This window comes from Elephas maximus, chromosome 13 (assembly GCF_024166365.1).
Source record: "Elephas maximus indicus isolate mEleMax1 chromosome 13, mEleMax1 primary haplotype, whole genome shotgun sequence".
NCBI classification, from domain to species: domain Eukaryota; kingdom Metazoa; phylum Chordata; class Mammalia; order Proboscidea; family Elephantidae; genus Elephas; species Elephas maximus.
The window spans coordinates 55,251,092-55,268,639 of NC_064831.1; the positions used below are offsets into that span (position 1 = coordinate 55,251,092).

The 17,548-nt window shown below is 49.5% G+C and overlaps 1 protein-coding gene across 1 annotated transcript; it reads right to left on the reverse strand.

Annotated features, from left to right (window-relative positions):
- Positions 1-1,267: 1,267 nt before the first annotated feature.
- Positions 1,268-16,305, reverse strand: UBAP1L (ubiquitin associated protein 1 like). Its single transcript, XM_049852601.1, has 5 exons — positions 15,959-16,305; positions 12,179-12,751; positions 9,721-9,930; positions 2,771-2,872; positions 1,268-1,882 (listed from the first exon to the last, which is right to left on the reverse strand). Exons 1-5 carry the CDS (start codon positions 16,076-16,078, stop codon positions 1,748-1,750), a joined length of 1,140 nt encoding a protein of 379 aa, XP_049708558.1. The 5' UTR covers positions 16,079-16,305; the 3' UTR covers positions 1,268-1,747.
- Positions 16,306-17,548: the final 1,243 nt, after the last annotated feature.

The following is a 17,548-nucleotide window of genomic DNA, read 5'->3' on the forward strand; positions in this document are numbered from 1 at the left end:
TGCCTCTAACACCATACTATTCTGCCTCCTAAAAATTTTTAAACTAACAGTTCTTCCATTAATGTCTCATTTTTAATCAAGCAAGTTTTCTAGGGATGGAAAGGTTTGGGGAAGGTGAGACAGTGACATGTGTGGGGGCCCTATGGGGGTGGGTAAGGGGCTAGCTAACTGGCCACAGCTAATAAGGGGACTTAATAAAGTAGCAGACCAAGGAAATTCCCTCAGTCAGAACATAGATAGCTTTGGAATAAAAAAATTGCACCATAAAAATTGAACTTTAATTTGTACTGTCTTTCCCAAGTGTAATTTTATTTTTGGCCACAGAAACATGACCAACTTTATGCCATCTTGCCTATTTTCTCAAATACGCAAGTTCTTCAAAGCAAGTTTTAAGCATAAAGAATATTTTTAATGTGATTTTAAGTTGGCAGGCGTCAGAGCTTAGTGGAAAGTACCCAGGGGCTGGATGGGCCTCAGGAGACCTGGATTTTAGTCCCAAACTTGGTCTGTAGGCTTAGAGAAGTTCATCCTCCTTGTTCAAACAAAGTGTCTGGCTGGGTTGAAGCTCTGAGAAATGTGGAAGTTCTTGTTTTTTACAGGCTTCAGCCCTGGTTCAGCCCTGTTTGCTGGGTGGAGGGGGCTGAGAGGGTTTGGTTCTATGGTGACTGCTCCAGGTCTTTCCACAAGGCCAGCCAGGAAGGGTCAGGGCACCAGTGTCTTGGCCTCTGGCCTCTGCAGCCATGGGCGGCTCCAGCAACTGGTCCCTCATTCCCTGGGGACCTCCTGAACATAGGCCTGGGGTGACTGGAGACAATCCTGGTCCCAACGTGTCCACTCCCCAAACGAGGAATGCTTATTTAGCACCAAAGATTGTTAGAGCAGAAAGGCACCGAGGTTGGCTGGCCCCAAGGGTCCCACACACTGGCTGTGGACTCAGTGAGTAAGAATCCCCAGAGCTTCTTATAAAACAAAACAAAACAGATTCCTGAGGGCCTCCACGCCAGGCTTTCTGAATCAGAATATCCAGGGCTGGGCCTGGGATTCTTTAACAAATTCTCCAGGGGCTTCTCAAGGATAGCCACCAGGTCCAGAAAGTTTTGATCTGGCTCAGTAGCTCCCCAATTTTCCGGGGGAAAATGAGGCCCAAAGAGGCCTGGAAACCGCCACCGGCAGAACCAAAATCAGAAATCAGGTCTTCTGACCCCCATTCAGATGCTCGTTCAACACCAAGACCAGGAGCCTGCAGAATCTAACAGAACTACCCATCATATTTATTTGTTCTAGTTTTCTTAAAACCAAGTTACTAATGTGCACAGTTTAAAGAGTCAAATACAGGTAGCTTGACAAGGCTTGTATGAAAAACCACAGTTCCTTATCCACGCTAGCTCACTCACCCTAGCTCAACTCTTCCAGCTGATTCACCCTTGGCATTGTTTGCATTTTACAGTGAGCATACATTACTTAAAAAAAAAAAAAGCAAAACCAAACCTGTTGCCTTCCAGTCGATTCTGACTCATAGTGACCCTATAGGACAGAATAGAACTGCCCCATAAGGTTTCCACGGAGTGTCTGGTGGATTTGAACTGCCAGCCTTTTGGTCAGCAGCTGTAGCTCTTAACCACTACGCCATCAGGGTTTCCTGCATTATTACTGTAGAATTATTATTTGTTTTTAGCAGTACAGTTAGGACAGATGGCCAGGCCTGGCACAGGACTGGCCCCCACGGCACTGTGGAGCTCTCTGGCGATCACTGGGCGCAGGCCACCAGCTCCTCCAGGGCTTGCTCGCGGCGGTTGCCGTGGACCAGCAGCACCTCCTTGATGCGGTCCTGCTGGAAGCCCATGTCGCTGAACTGTGCCCAGAGCTGAAGGAACTCCCCTGCCTGAGGAGACAGAGGAGGGAGGGTGTCAGTCCCTGGGAGCTGGGGTGCCTCCTCCTGGGTGAGCACCTGCAGCTTTCCTGTACTCCTGGGGTGACCGTGGGCCCCAACTCTCCATTCTCTGCTAAGGAAGGAAAGCCCCAATCTGGCCCGTCTTGGGCCTCCATTTCCTAGCTCCATCCTGGCTTTACTCCCACCCCCCACCTCACGCCCTTCTGTACTTGGTGCTGGGGGCAAGAAGGGCCAGGCTGCACATTAGTGTCCAAAGGCTGAACGGCCTGGGGTCTCTGCCCATTCTCCAAACACTGCCAAGATTTCACACCATGCAGCCTCTGCCCTCCTTCCGGCCTCCAGCCCCTCTAACTCCCCACCTCATCGCTCTTCTTCAGCATCTCTCCCGCCCTCTGTGCCCCCTCACTGCCCCACCTCTCCGTCCACTCCCCACTCCCTCTGTCCCTCCCTCAGCCTCTGTGAAGAGCCACTCTGCCGAGCCTGGGTCAACTGCCTATGATTGCGGACAGGTTGTCTTCATCGGCACTTAGAACTGACTATGGTCCACAGCTGCATGGGTTCTGGGTTTCCAGGTGGGAGGCAAACACCCTAATCAGAGAGTACAAGCTTCTGTGTACTGCCCAGGGGACCCATCTAGGTATCTGACAAGGAGGGGGCACTCGATACTATTTGTTGTGTCGGTCCAGTGAAATAAAACAAAACCCTTGCCTCTCTCTGTGCTTCCTGTTGGCCCCCTCCTGGCTCTGTTTCTCCCCCCCGCACCATGGTTCATCTCCCTGGGCCACTGCCTTCTCCCCAGGACTGAGCAGGTCTCCAAGCTCAGGCCAGCTTTGCTTGGCCCCCACCTTCCCCGGGGCGTGGGTGGGAGGCCCTGCTCACCTGGCTTTCAGAGAACTGGAACATCTCCATGGCCTCTTCCACCAGGCCCTCCTCATAGCCCTGCCGCAGCAGTCGGTCACAGGCGCTAAGGTAGCTGAGAAACTGAGTAGGAAAAGGGCAGAGAGAGAGGGGCCATAAGAGGAGGGGCAGGGACAGGAGACCAGGGTGGAGCTGAGGGCCAGTTGGAATGGGTAGCCCATCACACACAACATGGCCCTAGTGCCCCGTGAGCCAAGAGAAGAGGGACAGAGGCCTCCTCTAGGTCGGGGACAGGTGGATGGCAGTGGGTCTTGACCAACTGTCCTAAGCTGGGGGCTGGAATCTCAGAAAAAGACTGTTAGGGTGGGTTAGAGTGTTCCCAGAACCTCACCAGGGAAGGGTCAGGCCTCAAACATAGCCCCACCCACACCCAGGCCATCCCATATACATGAATCATCCACCAAGCCCTGGCCACCCTCCTGGTGAGCACCCACATGTGGGAAGGTGCCCATCCAACCCAGCCATATCTGCATTCCAGGACTTCACAAGCCCCTACCATGCAACAGGTCCGCACCAGTGCTGGAAAATGCTGGAAGGGGAGGGAGACAGTGGAGGACACTCTGGGGGTTGAAAACCTATTCAAGTCACTCCCTGCTTAAGTCACCAGGGACTCCTTTGACCCCCAGGATAAAGTCCTGCCTCCTGATTGTTGTTGATTGTTGTTAGGTGCCATCAAATCGGCTCCGACTCATAGTGTCCCTATGCACAACAGAACAAAACACTTCCCGGTCCTGCGCCATCCTCACAATCATTGTTATGCTTGAGCCCATTGTTACAACCACTGTGTCAATCCATCAGATTGAGGGTCTTCCTCTGTTTAGCTGACCCTCTACTTTACCAAGCATGATGTCCTTCTCCAGGGACTGGCTCCTCCCGATAACATGTCCAAAGTATGTGAGACAAAGTCTCACCATCCTTGTTTCTAAGGAGCATTCTGGCTGTTCTCCTTCCAAGACAATTTGTTCGTTCTTCCAGCAGTTCATGGTATATTCAATTTTCTGTGCCAACGCCATAATTCAAATGAATCAATTCTTCTTTGGTCTTTCACGTGCATAGGAGGTAACTGAAAATACCATGGCTTGGGTCGAGCAAAACTTAGTCCTCAAAGTGACATTTTTGCTTTCTAACACTTTAAAGAGGTCTTTTGCAGCAGATTTACCCAATGTAATATGTTGTTTGGTTTCCTGACTGCTGCTTTCATGGGCGTAGACTGTGGATCCAAGTAAAATACTTAACAACTTCCGTATTTTCTCTGTTCATCATAATGTTGTTTATTTTTCCATTTATGAGGATTTTTGTTTTCTTTATTTTGAGGTGCAATCCAAACTGAAGGCTGTAGTTTTTGATCTTCGTCAATAAGTGCTTCAAGTCCTCTTCACTTTCAGCAAGCAAGGTTGTATTATCTGCATATTGCAGGTTGTTAATGACCCTTCCTAGAAACCTGATGCTGTGTTCTGCTTCATATAGTCCAAGTTCTTGGATTATTTGCTCAACATACAGATTGAGTAGGTATGGTGAAAGGATACAACCCTGATGCATACCTTTCCTGACTTTACGCAGTATCCCCTTATTCTGTTCGAACTGCCTCTTGGTCTGTATACAAGTTCCTCATGAGCACAATTAAGTGTTCTGGAATTCCCATTCTTTGCAATGTTATCCATAATTTGTTATGATCCACACAGCCAAATGCCTTTGCATAGTCAATAAAACACAGGTAAACATCCTTCTGGTATTCTCTGCTTTCAGCCAGGATCCATCTGACATGAGCAGTGACACCTGTGGTTCCACATCCTTTTCTGAATCCCGCTTGAATTTCTGGCAGTTCCTTGTTGATGTACTGCTGCAACCGCAAAATTTTACTCGTGTGTGATATTAATGATATTGTTCTATAATTTTCGCATTCTGCTGGATCGTCTTTTTGTGGAATCTGCGCAAACACAGATCTCTTCCAGTCTGTTGGCCAGGCAGCTTTCTGTCTCCTTACTAGGGTTCAAAGGCCTGCTCAGGCCCCCTGTCCCCACCCTCAGTTCCTCTTCACCCCCTCTAGGCCTTTGCATATCCGGCTCCCTCAGCCAAGGCCAGCCTCCTTCCGTTCCCTGGAAGCCTCCCCGACCCTGAGTCTGAGTGGGTGCTGGCTGGCCTTTGTGCTCCCGGCTGGCCTTGGTGCTCCCATAGGGCCCTGTGCTCCGCCATGGCAGCATGTGTGACTGTGCAGTTGCTTTACTTATCTTCGTCATCTTCCAATTCACTCACTTTCTGCTCCACGAGGGAAGGGGTGTGTCAGTCCTGTTCACCATTCTGTCTCCAGCACCCAGCAGGGCAGGCAGAGGAGCTCAATAAATGTATGCCGAGTTTGTAAAATGAATTAATAACAACCTTCAAGGAACTCCCAGTTTAGCAGGGGAGATAAACCAGATACAGGAAAACATCCTTGCCAGGCAAATCAAAGCAGGGTTTATAAGGAGGTGGTACCAGATGAGGGCTCCAGGCCCTAAGAACGATGGGTATATGTTGAAAAAGAGCAGGTTGGGTTCCTGCAGACCTTCAGAGCTCAGCAAAAAGTACAGCTCTTCTGGGATAATGGTTTTCAAATTGTTTTTGCTTCTGAACCATTGGTCTGGAGCACAAGATGGCTTCAATAATAACAGGGTAAGGTCAGAGCTGTTCTGGGAGATGTCCTGCCCCAAAGGGACTCCTCAGCCGCCCACTCTGCCCTCTGAGTAGTTTGAAAACCACCCACCCAAGACCTGCTTTCACAGTTGAGGAAACTGAGGTTTAGCCAAGGCAAGCCTTGCCAATGCCTTGTCCATCGGAGAGCTGGCCACTAAAAGAAGAGCTCTGAGCTGGCTTGAGAGCACACAGGGTTTTCAAAGGTGAAAACAGGAGAGAGGGCAAGGCCAAATGGTGGATGCCCCCTCACCTCTTGGTTCATCTACAATGATGGGTTCTCAATCTTGGTGCTCACTGCTTTAAAAATGGCAGATGCCTGGCCCCATTTCCAGAGATTCTGCTATTTTTGGTTTGGGGTGTAGCCTGGGCATTGGGGTTTTTAATAGTTCTCCAGGTGATTCTAACATGCAGCCAGGTTTTGAATCACTTGTTCAAGGGACCGCTGACTCAATCCAGTAGGCCCCAGGCCAGACTGCATATCAGAACCATCTCCAGATCTTCAAAAATTGTAGGTCCCTGAGCTCCACCCAAAGAAGCCCTGGTGGCACAGTGGTTAAGCGCTCGGTTGCCAACCAGAAGGTTGGTGGTTCGAACGCACCAGCCACTTCACAGGAGAAAGATGTGGCAGCCTGCATTCATAAAGATTACAGCCTTGGAAACCCTAAGAGGCAGTTCTACTGAGTCCTGCAGGGTTACTATGAGTCAGAATCGACTTGATGGCAATGGTTTTTTTTTTCTGGTTTGAGCTCCACAGACTGGGACCTTCCAGGGTGGGGCTTGGGAATCTATATTTGTAAAGATTCAGCTGCTTGTTCAGCCTTGAGGCCTACAGGACTGGAGCAGGCACCAGTCAGGCCCCTGGGAAGGTGACAGTGTCATCTTCAAACCATGAGATGTCAGGGCTAGAGGGGCTCCCAGAAGTCATTGACTCCAAAGAAACATGTCCCTTCCATTTTGTGAATGGGGAAACTGCGGCTCAAAGGGGGGGCCTGGTGTGCCTAGAGTCCCATAGCAAGTCTGAGCCTGGCCTGACCTGTCCCACATTTGTCCTGTCAGACATTCAGTGGGTGCTCTGATCACTGTGGAAGGAAGGAAAGAGGGATGGACAGTGTTTGTCTTTTATATCTCTTTCTTTCTCCCTGACTCTTCTAAGTGCTTGGGCTCCATCACCTGACACCCTCCCTACTGGGTCACCTGACATTTATCTCTCCAGTCAAAAAGGATTTACTGTCTTGTGTGTCTGTCTTTCAGGAGCCCTGGTGGCACAGTGGGTTAGCATCTGGCTGCTAACTGAAAGGATGGCGATTCGAACCCACCAGCTGCTCCATAAGAAGAAGATGTGACAGCCTGCTTCTGTAAGGGTTTATAGCCTTGGAAACCCTAAGGGGCAGTTCTACTCTGCCCTGTAATGTTGCTGTGAGTCGGAATTGACTCAACGGCAGTGAGTTTTAGTTGGGTGTCTGTCTTTCATGGGGAGAAGGAATCTGAACCCAGAGGAATTGCTCAGTTAGTGATGGAGCTGCATAGAACAGAGGGAAATACTAGCTTGGCTGGGGAGGGAGGATGAAGTCATCCACCCCTCAGCACCTGGCCCCTGACTGTCCACTAGGGAAGAAGGCCACCCAGGGATCTCTGGGCCAGGCAGGTGGTCAATCCCTGGAGACACAATGTTCCTGACATATGGATCCTTCCAGCCCACCCACAGGGAGACCCCTGCTTTGACTAATCATAAGACCCGTCCCACCACCCAGGGAGGGCCTGAGATCTTATCCTCATCACTGGGACTGGAGGGACTGGGGAGGCACGTCAGAGCCTGTGCCGTGGGTCTGTTCCCTCACAGCCCTCCTGCCTAGCTTCTTGGCCAAGGTCCTCACAGCTGAAGGTAGGAGAAGTTTTAAATCTACTCCTAAGTCTCAAATCAGCCTGGGGTGCTGTCCTGTGGGGCTCTCGCACAGAAAACAAGAGCATAGCACTGTGCAACAAAGATAAGGAGTCAGAACAGACTGGCTTCAATCCCAGTGCTGCCGCTGACTGGCTATATGAACCTCTCTGGCCTCAGTATCCTCATCAGCAAAGTGGAGGTAATAATAGCTGCCTTGCAGAATTGAGAAGACCTAATTGAATGCCTTCAGATTGAGGGCCTAGCACAAAGAAGGTGTTCAATAAGTGTTAGCACTGCTCGCCACGCCCCCGCCCCACCCCCATTTTGGCTACATGGGGGTTACTCTGTTGAAAGGTTTCCTCCAGGGAAGGGCATGGACTGGTGAACTCAAATGAAGCAGGAGTGGGTGAGGAAGGAAACCAGGTGAATTCCCCGCCTCCCCAGTGTGGGGGTAGCACATTCTGCTTCTGGCTTCAGTTTGAGTGTCACTTCATTCTCCTTTTGTCCTTCCTTCCCCCAGGAGCAGGCTTCTCCAGGCCTCAGAGACCCAACATTCAGCAGTCATCAGTGATTATGGAGAGGGGATCCCCAGCCCTCTGGTGGTGGTAGGACAGGAGAAAGGAATAAGTGCCAACTGCCCCAGGACCTTTCAGTACTAGTGCTCAGCTTTGCGACCATGGGTACAAAGGGAGAGAGAGATGGCTGTGGATATGGATGAACTGCCTGCCCCTGGTGTGTGCCCAACAATGCAAAGGGGGATGCTGCATTGAGGTAGAGGAATGGGGGTTCAGAAGTGGCATTCGGTATTACCTCCTGCCCTGTGCCTGTTCACCATTCTTCCACGCCTCCCTTTTACTTCAGCCCAGCACTCAAAGTACCTTCAATCTGCCCCCAACTCCCCTTCCCTACCTTATCTCCCATCAGCCTGCATCATGCACACTCTACTTCAACAAGACTGATCCAAATCAGTGTCTCCCAAATGCTTCCTTCCTGCCTCCATTCCTTTGTTTGCACTGTCCCTCCTGCCTGGAATATCATCCCTTCTCCTTCCCACCAATTCAGGAGTCATCCATCCTTGAAGCCCAGGTAAAGGCTTGGCACCTCCATAAAGCCTGTCTCGATTACTGGAACCTCCCTGTGGTAGATTAAGAACAGCCATAAATCCTTTGCAGCTCCTCTCATCAAGAAGGCCATTGCTGCTGAGTTGATTCTGACTCACAGTGACCCCATGGGACAGAGTAGAACTGCCCCCTAGGGTTTCCAAGGCTGTAAATCTTTATGAAAGCAGACTGCCACATCTTTCTCCCATGGAGCGGCTGGTGGGTTTGAACTGTCAACCTTTCACTTAGCAGCCAAGCGCTTAACCACTGTACCACCAGGGCTCCTTCTCATCAAGAGCTAGTGTCTATTTTCCCACCCCTTAAATCTGGGCTGGTCCTGACCAACAGAATGAGGTGGAAGTGACTGTGTATAACTTTAGCCTAAGCTCAAGATGTCTTGAAGATTTCACACTTGCACTCTTGGAACCAAGTCACCATGTGAAGAAGCCAGGGCTAGCGTGCTGGAGATATGTGGTCCAGTCGCTAGATATCATCAGTCACCAGACTGTGAGTGAGGCCATCTTATACCATCCAGTCTCAGTTATATCACCAGACTGTAGTCACATGAGAGGCCCCAGGTAAGACCAGAAAAACCATCCAGCTGAACCCACCCCAGACTGCCAACCTACAGAATCATGAGCAAATAAATGACTTATTTTCAGCCACTAAATTTTGGGGTAGTCTGTTACACAGCAATAGATAACTAAAACATTCATAACTGTCCTGCTCCCAGGTAACTTGTCACTGGCACCTCTCTTCTGGCACTTTGGGGGTCCTCATTCTCCTGCAGATGCTTTCACATTCTTGGTTATACTGGGGATCAAAACCTGCTCCCAAATCTTAGGCTAGCCTGGGGTGCTATCCTTTGAATGTCTTCATGAGTGTCCATCAGTCTTCCAATAAGAATACGAGCTCTTTAAGAATAGATACAGAACATCTCTATCATTGCAGGAAGCTTTACTGGAGAGTGCTGGAGAGATTCTTGGCTGCCGAAGCTCCAAGCCCCTGTGCTTGGGGCAGATATTGAGAACAGGGTTATAATATTTAGACTCCCCAGGTGGGTATGGGGATTCTTGATAAATGCCTATGGAAGAGGTAGCATTAGGGTCTACAAATTTGCTCATAACTCCTAATGATTATGGCCATGCTGAGGTTATGGCCATACTGGGGTTCTGCCTCTAAAAAGAAGAAAATAAAACTTCAAGTTAAAGACAAAAACCACATGGCCACTCACTCGGCTTTCTGGGTTTCCCACTCACCTGGCTCAGGCTCTGCCTCCCCGTCTTCTGCAGAGCCATGATGGCCCTATGCAGGGGATACCCCAGAGCAACCACAGGCCCAAGGAGGTCTTGCTCTTCCTGGCTCAGGGCAGACAGCAGGTCAGCCGCAGAATCAGGGTACGATCGGCGGGAGTCGAGAGGCTGGGCCATCACCCCAGGGGGTGGCAGGCAGGTATACGGGCTGAGCGACTGAAATAGAGACAGGCTAGACATACCAGTTACCACAGGAGTTGACACCCTGCTGGGCTGGACATTTTAAAAGGTGCCTTTTTTGTACCACCTGGCACTAGTTTTTTTTATATATATATAGAGAGAGAGAGAGAGAGAGAGTGTAGGGACTAATATTGTAGAGGGCTTGGACTCTCACATGCCTGGGTTCAAACCCCGGCTCTGCCATTTACTCAGTTTACTCATATGTAAAATGGAGGCAATCGCTGTAGCTACCTCAAAGGTTGTTGTGAGGCTTAAATAAGACAATGTGAAAAAAGTGGTTAGCAAAGTGCCTAGCGTACAGTAAGTGCTAATATTTAATTTACTGCTTTCAACAACCCTGCAAGAGAAATATGATGTCTGTGCTATTATCCCATTTCATAGATATTGAGCTCTAGGTTCAGAGACGTTAAAGATCTGATAAGCCATACATATTTGGGACCTGAACCCTATTCGGAATCAAAGTCAAGAGCTCTTTCCCTGACATCTTGGTATAGCATAGATGTTCCCAGCCAGAAATTCCTTCTTGAGTTTGGCTGGGCTGGGGCTTGGCAGAGCATGGAACAGGGTGGGGACTGGGTACACCTGCCCCTCAGTTGTGGTGCTGAGGAGACTCAAACAGACCCTGGACTAAGGAGGATGGTTTGGAGGTGTTTCAGTTAGTTTAGTTAGCATCACCCCAATTCATCCCCCATCTGCCAAGCCTAAATGCACTGACCTTCCCCTTCTGCTCCTCAAGGGAAGCCTAGCTGTTGCCCTGGTTCCTAGGGATGAGGGGGGTGTGTGTGTGTGAATTCCCCACACAACCCCACCTTGTCAGGGATTTCCTTGCCATCCTAGGGTCTGCCCTTTGCTTCCAGGGGTGGGGGAAACATGCAAAACTTAGGAGCTGAGTCCACTCTTGTGACCTTGAAAAAGATCCTTAGCCTCTCCTTGTCTCATTTTCTTCATCTACAGGACAAGAATGGCATTTGTTCCCTTCCTCACAAGGTTGCTGCTATAAAATTACATTTAATCTCGGCCCAGGAAGAACCTGGTATCGACATCCAGACCCTGATGTGGGCATGGCCTGTCCAGTTTACAGAGCCTCTTCTCCTCCTAACCAAACCAGCTGAAATACCTCAAGGCCATCCTCCTTAGTGGTGTTTGCTCTAAACAACTGTGTGAGGGGTTCACCCCCACAACACACACTTTACAGGTAGAAAGGGGTGGCTCAGAGAGGTTTAGCAACTTACCCAAGGTCACACTGCCAGTGAGTGGGAACAGTCAGACTTCAAGTCTGTCTTTTGAATTTGATTTCAACTTGGTTTTATTCTGTTGCATCCCTGGCCTGCCTGGGGTTGCTGGGGGTTGCGGGGAGACGGAAGGCAGAAAGCTGCGCCTAACTGCCACTTTGTGCTGTCAATCCTGACTTGCTCATGGGGACAGAATATAGGCTTTGTGGAATCTGTACTTAGGCAATTCGGGAGAGCCCTCTTAAAGAAAAAGGACACACATTATGAATACAAAATTAGGTACAAGGCCCTAGAAGGAGCAAAGTAAGGCGCGTGAGGCTTTAGCTTCACTGGCTTCACTGTAAATTCACTTCTGCTCCCAGGGCTCTTCTGGGTCCACCTCCCCAGTCCTGAGGCCGCCTCAGCCTACATCAGCCCTCGCCCTTCTCAATGCCGGATCTTTCCCCCACGCAGCTCTGGGCCTCATCCCACCCTCCCTTGGCCAGCTGTTTGTCTCCTGGTTCTGGTCTTCTGGCAGGAGGGCACTGTGCGGCCATTAGTCCTTGAGCCTCCAACTTCACGCAGCCTACAGCAAACCTCTCCCAGCGGGAATCCCTAGATTTGAATCACCCTTATTAATTCAACATTCATTCATTGAGCACCCCCTAGAGGCCAAGTCTGCTACTGCGAGCTCTGGAGACAATGCCTTCGATCCAATCCCCCGCCCTAAATGATCAATTCATCCACTAAATTGGAATTGGTAATTCGATCATCGTAATCACTGTGACCTACACCCTAAGAGGCAAAGCGGACGCAGCAGGAAACGGAGGGCGTGGGGGGCCCTGAGCAGGGACTATTCCAAGGAAAGGGCCTCACGGAGTACGGTGTGGTACAGGGCCGGGTGGGCGCAGGTTAGGGTGGGAGTAGTACCGCAAGGAGGGGACCGAGGCTGCCGCCCTGGCTGGGTACCCAGATAGTGGGGCCTCGGCTGGCGGAGCGGGCAAAGTTCTTACCGCGACCGTGGGCTTGTGGCTCCTGAGGGGGGGCATGGCGCCGGCCGTGGAGGGCCGCGGGGCCGGCGCGGGGGCGCGGGGCGGCAGGGGCGCGGGGCCCGGGGTCGGCGCAGGGCCTGGGATCGGCGCGGGGCCCGGGCAGAGGCTATGCGCGCGGTGGCTGCGGAAGCAGTGAAGGAGCGCGCGGGGGCCAGAGGCCAGCCTTCCCTCGGAGAGCCGCCGCCGTGCCCCGGCCAGCTCCGACCGCACGCCGCGCAGCACGTCCAGCGAGCACAGGCGCTGGCCGGGTCCGGGGCTCGCCGGGGAGCCGGGCTGGGGGCTGCCGGGGCACGGCTCCTCCTTGCTAGTGGAGGAAGCTTCTTCCTCGTCCTCCTCCTCCGACTGCTCCTGGGCTCCGGCCTCCGGGCCTTGGGCTGCAGCAGGCGCGGGCACCGGCCTGTATTCGGGGCTGACCAGCAAGAGCCAAGCCGGTGGGGCTGATGCTGTCCCCGAGCCACCGCTTTGGCACCGGCAGGGCCCCCGGACGGCGGCCTCCACCCAGAAGAGCGCCTTCCTCTCCAGGCTGAAGTCGTGCTGCGGAGAGAAGCCGGCATGAGGACATGTGTGCAGAATGAATGATTAAAGAAAGATTGGTGCAAAATAGACAGGTACTGAAGGGTCGGCCAAATCCAAACCCACTGCCTCGAAGTAGATTCCGACTCACAGCGTCCTTATAGAACAGAGTAGAACTGTCCCATAGCGTTTCCAAGGCTGTAGTCTTTATGGAAACAGACTATCATTTTTCTCCCGTGGAACAATTGGTGGGTTCAAACCACCGACCTTTCAGTTAACAGCCGAGCACTTTAACCACTGCGCCACCAGGGCTCCTTAGTGAAGGACAGAGGGAAAATAATAAAGCAGTGAGGAAAAGAGACAAGCAACGGAGTGCTTTAGCCACTGTGCCACCAGGGCTTCCTGGTCATCTGGGTAGCTAAGGAAACAAAGCTGTAATCTGTCTCACACTGTATACAAGGATGAATTCCAGAAGGATCAGAGATTCCAGTGTGCGATATGAAACCATAAAAGCACTAGAAGAAAGCCTGAGAAATCCCTACAACCTCAACATGGGAAAAGAGTGATTCTCACTGAATCAAAATCCAGAAGCCATAAAAGAAAAAGATAATTTAAACACACACACACACACACACACAAAACCTGCATGGCAAATACATCCCATAAGCAACGTCAAAGGACAGATGACAATGTGGGGACAAAACAGCTCTCACATCACAGACGGCTAACTTCACGAAGGTTGAACCAAAACAAAAAAATAAACCCAAGCCCATTGCCGTGAGTTGATTCAGACTCACAGCGACCCTATGGGGCTGAGTAGAACCTGCCCAACAGGGTTTCCAAGGAGTGGCTGGTGGGTTTGAACTGCTGACCTTTTGGTTAGCAGCTCTCTTAACCTCTGCCTAGAAATAGATAAGAAAGAGCAATAGCCCAACAGAAAAATGGGCAAAAGACAGGAACAGTCCATAGGAAAGGACATCAAAATGGCTCAGTGTATGAAAAGATGCTCACCATAAGAGGAAAACAAGTTAAGTCTACACTGAGGTGCGATTTCCACGCGTTCCTCAGGGAAGACTTCAAGTCTGATGACGCTCGGTCGGGGCGTCTGTGAGGAGCAGGCACTCTTGTACACTGTTGGCTGGGACATGTATCTGTACAACCTCTACAGGGCGATTTGTCGATATATGTACATAAATTCCCAGCACAGAAGGAGACTGGGAGAAGGAGGGGGCCTAACTGGGGCAGGAAGATTTGTAAAGATGCCAGCTGGGGAAGACACCTGGCTTCATTAGTAGTGGCGCTCTTACGGTGGACTTTTTGCAGCTGAGGGGTGGGAATCTGGAGTATTGTGTGGCCTCTCTGCCACTGTACCATGGGGGCTGTCAGTGAGATACAGGTACAGAGACTCGGCTCTGACCAGCTCCGGCCCCAGCTTGATGCATGGTCCTATGAATCCTTTGATCTCCACTGGCCTCAGTTTCTCCATGTGGGTAGGGTCAGGTGATCTCAGCTGTCTCATAGCTCTGCCATCAGTGTGTTCAGTCTCCCACAGGAAGCTTCTTTCTGGAAGGGGTTGTGCCGAGTTGGTGGCTGGGCCTTGGCCTTTGCGTAGCCTGCTTGTCCCTCTGTCCTCCCCTCCCCATGTGTCTGTAGAGACTATGATCTGAACACCACTCCCTGAGGAATCAGGCAATGTCACCCCAGCTTTGGAGGGGCCCTGTCAAACTGCTGGGGGGCTGAGAGGGACAGCACTCATTTCTACTTCTAGAGAGAACTTTCAGAATAGCCTCTTACCAGCTGGGCTTGAGCTCAGCAGAGAGGGAAAAACAGTGATAATCTGCCTCTATGGCATGCTTGGAGCCCTAGTAGTGCAGTGGTTAAGAGCTTGTCTGCTAACCAAAAGGTCGGCAGTTGAAATCCACCAGCCACTCCTTGGAAACTCTATGGGGCAGTTCTACTCTGTCCTATAGAGTTGCTATGAATTGGAATCTACTTGACGGCCACAGGTGTGGTTTTGGGTTTTGACTGCACGTTTAATAAAGCAAGTTCCTCTTCCCAACATAGGCCCTACTCCCTGAGTGACAGGTCACAGCACAGGCTGCCTGGGACAGCAAGAGCTCCTGCCCCACAGAAGGGGGTGGACACTGTGCTCTGGACTTTACAAAGCTTTTTCAAGCTTTGAGTCTCGTCCTGTGCCCCCAGGCCAAGCCACTCTACCTTCCCTCCCCAGGTCTCTCCTGCCTGAACTGTGTGCTCTGCTCCTGACTTCTCTCTAATTGCTTTTTCCTTCAAACCTTACCTGTCCTGTGTCTCTCACATTCTGAGTCCTGTTCTCAACTAATCTGAAATGACCTGGAATCAAGGGACCTGGGTTTTACTCTTGCCACTAACTTTGGGCAAATCATTTCCCTTCTCTGAGCCTTAGTTTCCTCATCTGTAAAATGAGTTAGAGTTGAACCAGATCCCAAACTTTTCTACTAAGTACCCTGTAGGCAGTGGAGAATGAACACACAAGAGTTGGGGAACCCAGCTGCAAGGGCCCAAGGCCAGCTCCACAAGCAAATATGTTTCTTTTTTAAAATTCATGTGAGTTTTGCATTCTACCCTACGATAAACCTGTGTTGTAATATAAATGCAATGGATTTTCTCTCTAATACATCTTCACGTAAACTTGATTCTCCAGGAAGTTAATCCACGTTCATCCCGAGGTCATGGTGATACCACCACATTGAGAGGGGGTTCATATCCCAATATGAGGGCCATGCGGTCTGGAGTTCTCCAAGGGCACCTCCAGGGCAGACGTGCTATAGATCTGTGGAATAGTAATCCCTTCTAACATGTCCAAAGTAACAGTCTGAATTCTAACAAAGGATTCTGGAAATAGCGTCTTGGCCCAAAGGAGTGATTCTAATGATGGAATTTTAGACATGGTGACAGGTTGAGAGGGACGAGAAGAATTGGCGCATCCTTGCAAAGACACTAAGTCACTTCACACAGGCAGCCTCCCAATTATCCAAAGCTTAAAACAAGCCCTATTAACAATCCCCATCACCAAACCACCAGCCTTCTTCATGAAACACCTCTTCCTCTACTGGGTTATTTCTAGACTCCCTAGAATATACCACAGCAGACCTGGCTCCTCTTTAAAATCAAGGAACAAGGCCCCCATAGGGCTCAGTCTCACTCACAGACCCACGAGCTAGGAGACAGACAGAGAGACATACATACCATGGAACCCAGCAGAAGCTCCCTGCAGGCCGGGATGCAGAGCTCTGGCCCAGAGATGGGCTCTGTGTCTATCACAAAGCCCTTGGACACCTTGAAGAGGACACCATCCAGGGCATTCATTCTGTCAGAGTATAGAGGTGGCTGAGCAGGGCTGGGCAGGCCACCTGATGGCAGGGAGAGGGCACAGTCCTGAGGGCCTGGATCAGGCTTCAAATGGCCTTTTACAAAAATAAAATAAAGATTGGAAAAGAAGAAATAAAAATTACCATTATATTGTATATGACATAATTACATGTAGAAAATCCAAAAATCTATGGATAAAGCTATTAGAATTAGTTGATTTAGAAAGGTCATTAGATACAAGGTCAATATAAAAAAAATCAATTATATCTTTATATACAAACTATATAAAAGGTAGCATTTAAAAATTTTATTAGAGGTTGAAATTTTAAAAAAGGGTATCATTTACATTATCAACTACCTATGAAAAAATGTAGTACAAGTTGTATAAGACCTCTACACACAAAAAAACAATAAAACATTAGATTAAATGGAGGAACATACTATGTTCATGGATTGTAAGACTCAACATTGTAAAGATCAATTATTCTCAAATTGATTTATAGATCCCAGGGATCAAAATTCCAGCACTTTTTTTTTTTGTATAAATTGGCAAGCTAATTCTAAAATTTAATTAAAATATTAAGGGCCTAGAAAAGCCAAGACAATCTTGAAGAAGCAACATAGTCAGAAAGTTTATACTATCAGAGATCAAGGCTTACTTTAAAGTTACAGGAATTAAGACAGTGTGGTTACCTTAGGCTGGGTTCTCTAGAGGAGCAAAACCACTAAAGCATATATATATATATATATATATACACATATATATTTCAAGGAAATGGCTCATGCAGTTGTAGAGGCTGGCAAGTCCCAAATTTACAGGTCAGGCATCAGGCTGGAGGATTCTCCTGACTCACATGGTTGCAGGCACTGATGAAACCAAAATCTGCAGGTCAGGTGGCAAGCTGCTGGCTCACATCCCAAGAACCGGAGGTCAGATGATGATGAGTCAGATACAGTATCAAGAGAGAGCTTTGCCAGAGCATCCATATATATTGGATGCAGGCCACACTCCCAAGTAAACTCCCTTTACATTAGATCACAAATGGAGGATAATTACGTAATACTGAGAACCATGACCTAGCCAAGTTGACACATAACATTAACTATCACAGTGGTATTGCATGGGGGCTCACAAAGAGACCAATAGAACAGAAAGAATGCCCAGAAACAGACCACACATACATAGATCTTTAATTTACGACAAAATTGCAATGTGATAGGAAAAGGATGGTGCTTTCAATAAATGGTTCTGAGTTAACTGAATATCCACCTTGAGCGGGAGGGACAAAATCTTGACTTCTACTTTACATCATACACAAAAATCATTTCCAGGTAGACTGTAGATCTGAATGTGAAAAGTGAAATAATAAAGCTTGAAGAAATACTTGATTGACCTTAGGACAGCCAAACATTTCTTAAGCAGGTTATAAAAAGGACTAACCTAAAGGAGAAGACTGATAAATCAGA

Excerpts from the sequence above, each read along its gene's own strand:
- UBAP1L (XM_049852601.1), bottom strand. The coding sequence starts at position 16,078 with ATGAATGCCCTGGATGGTGTCCTCTTCAAGGTGTCCAAGGGCTTTGTG. Across the intron at positions 12,752-15,958 it reads AGCTTCTGCTGGGTTCCATG|CACGACTTCAGCCTGGAGAG; the intron begins GTATGTATGTCT and ends TTCTCTCCGCAG. Across the intron at positions 2,873-9,720 it reads GGAGGCAGAGCCTGAGCCAG|TTTCTCAGCTACCTTAGCGC; the intron begins GTGAGTGGGAAA and ends TTTCCTACTCAG.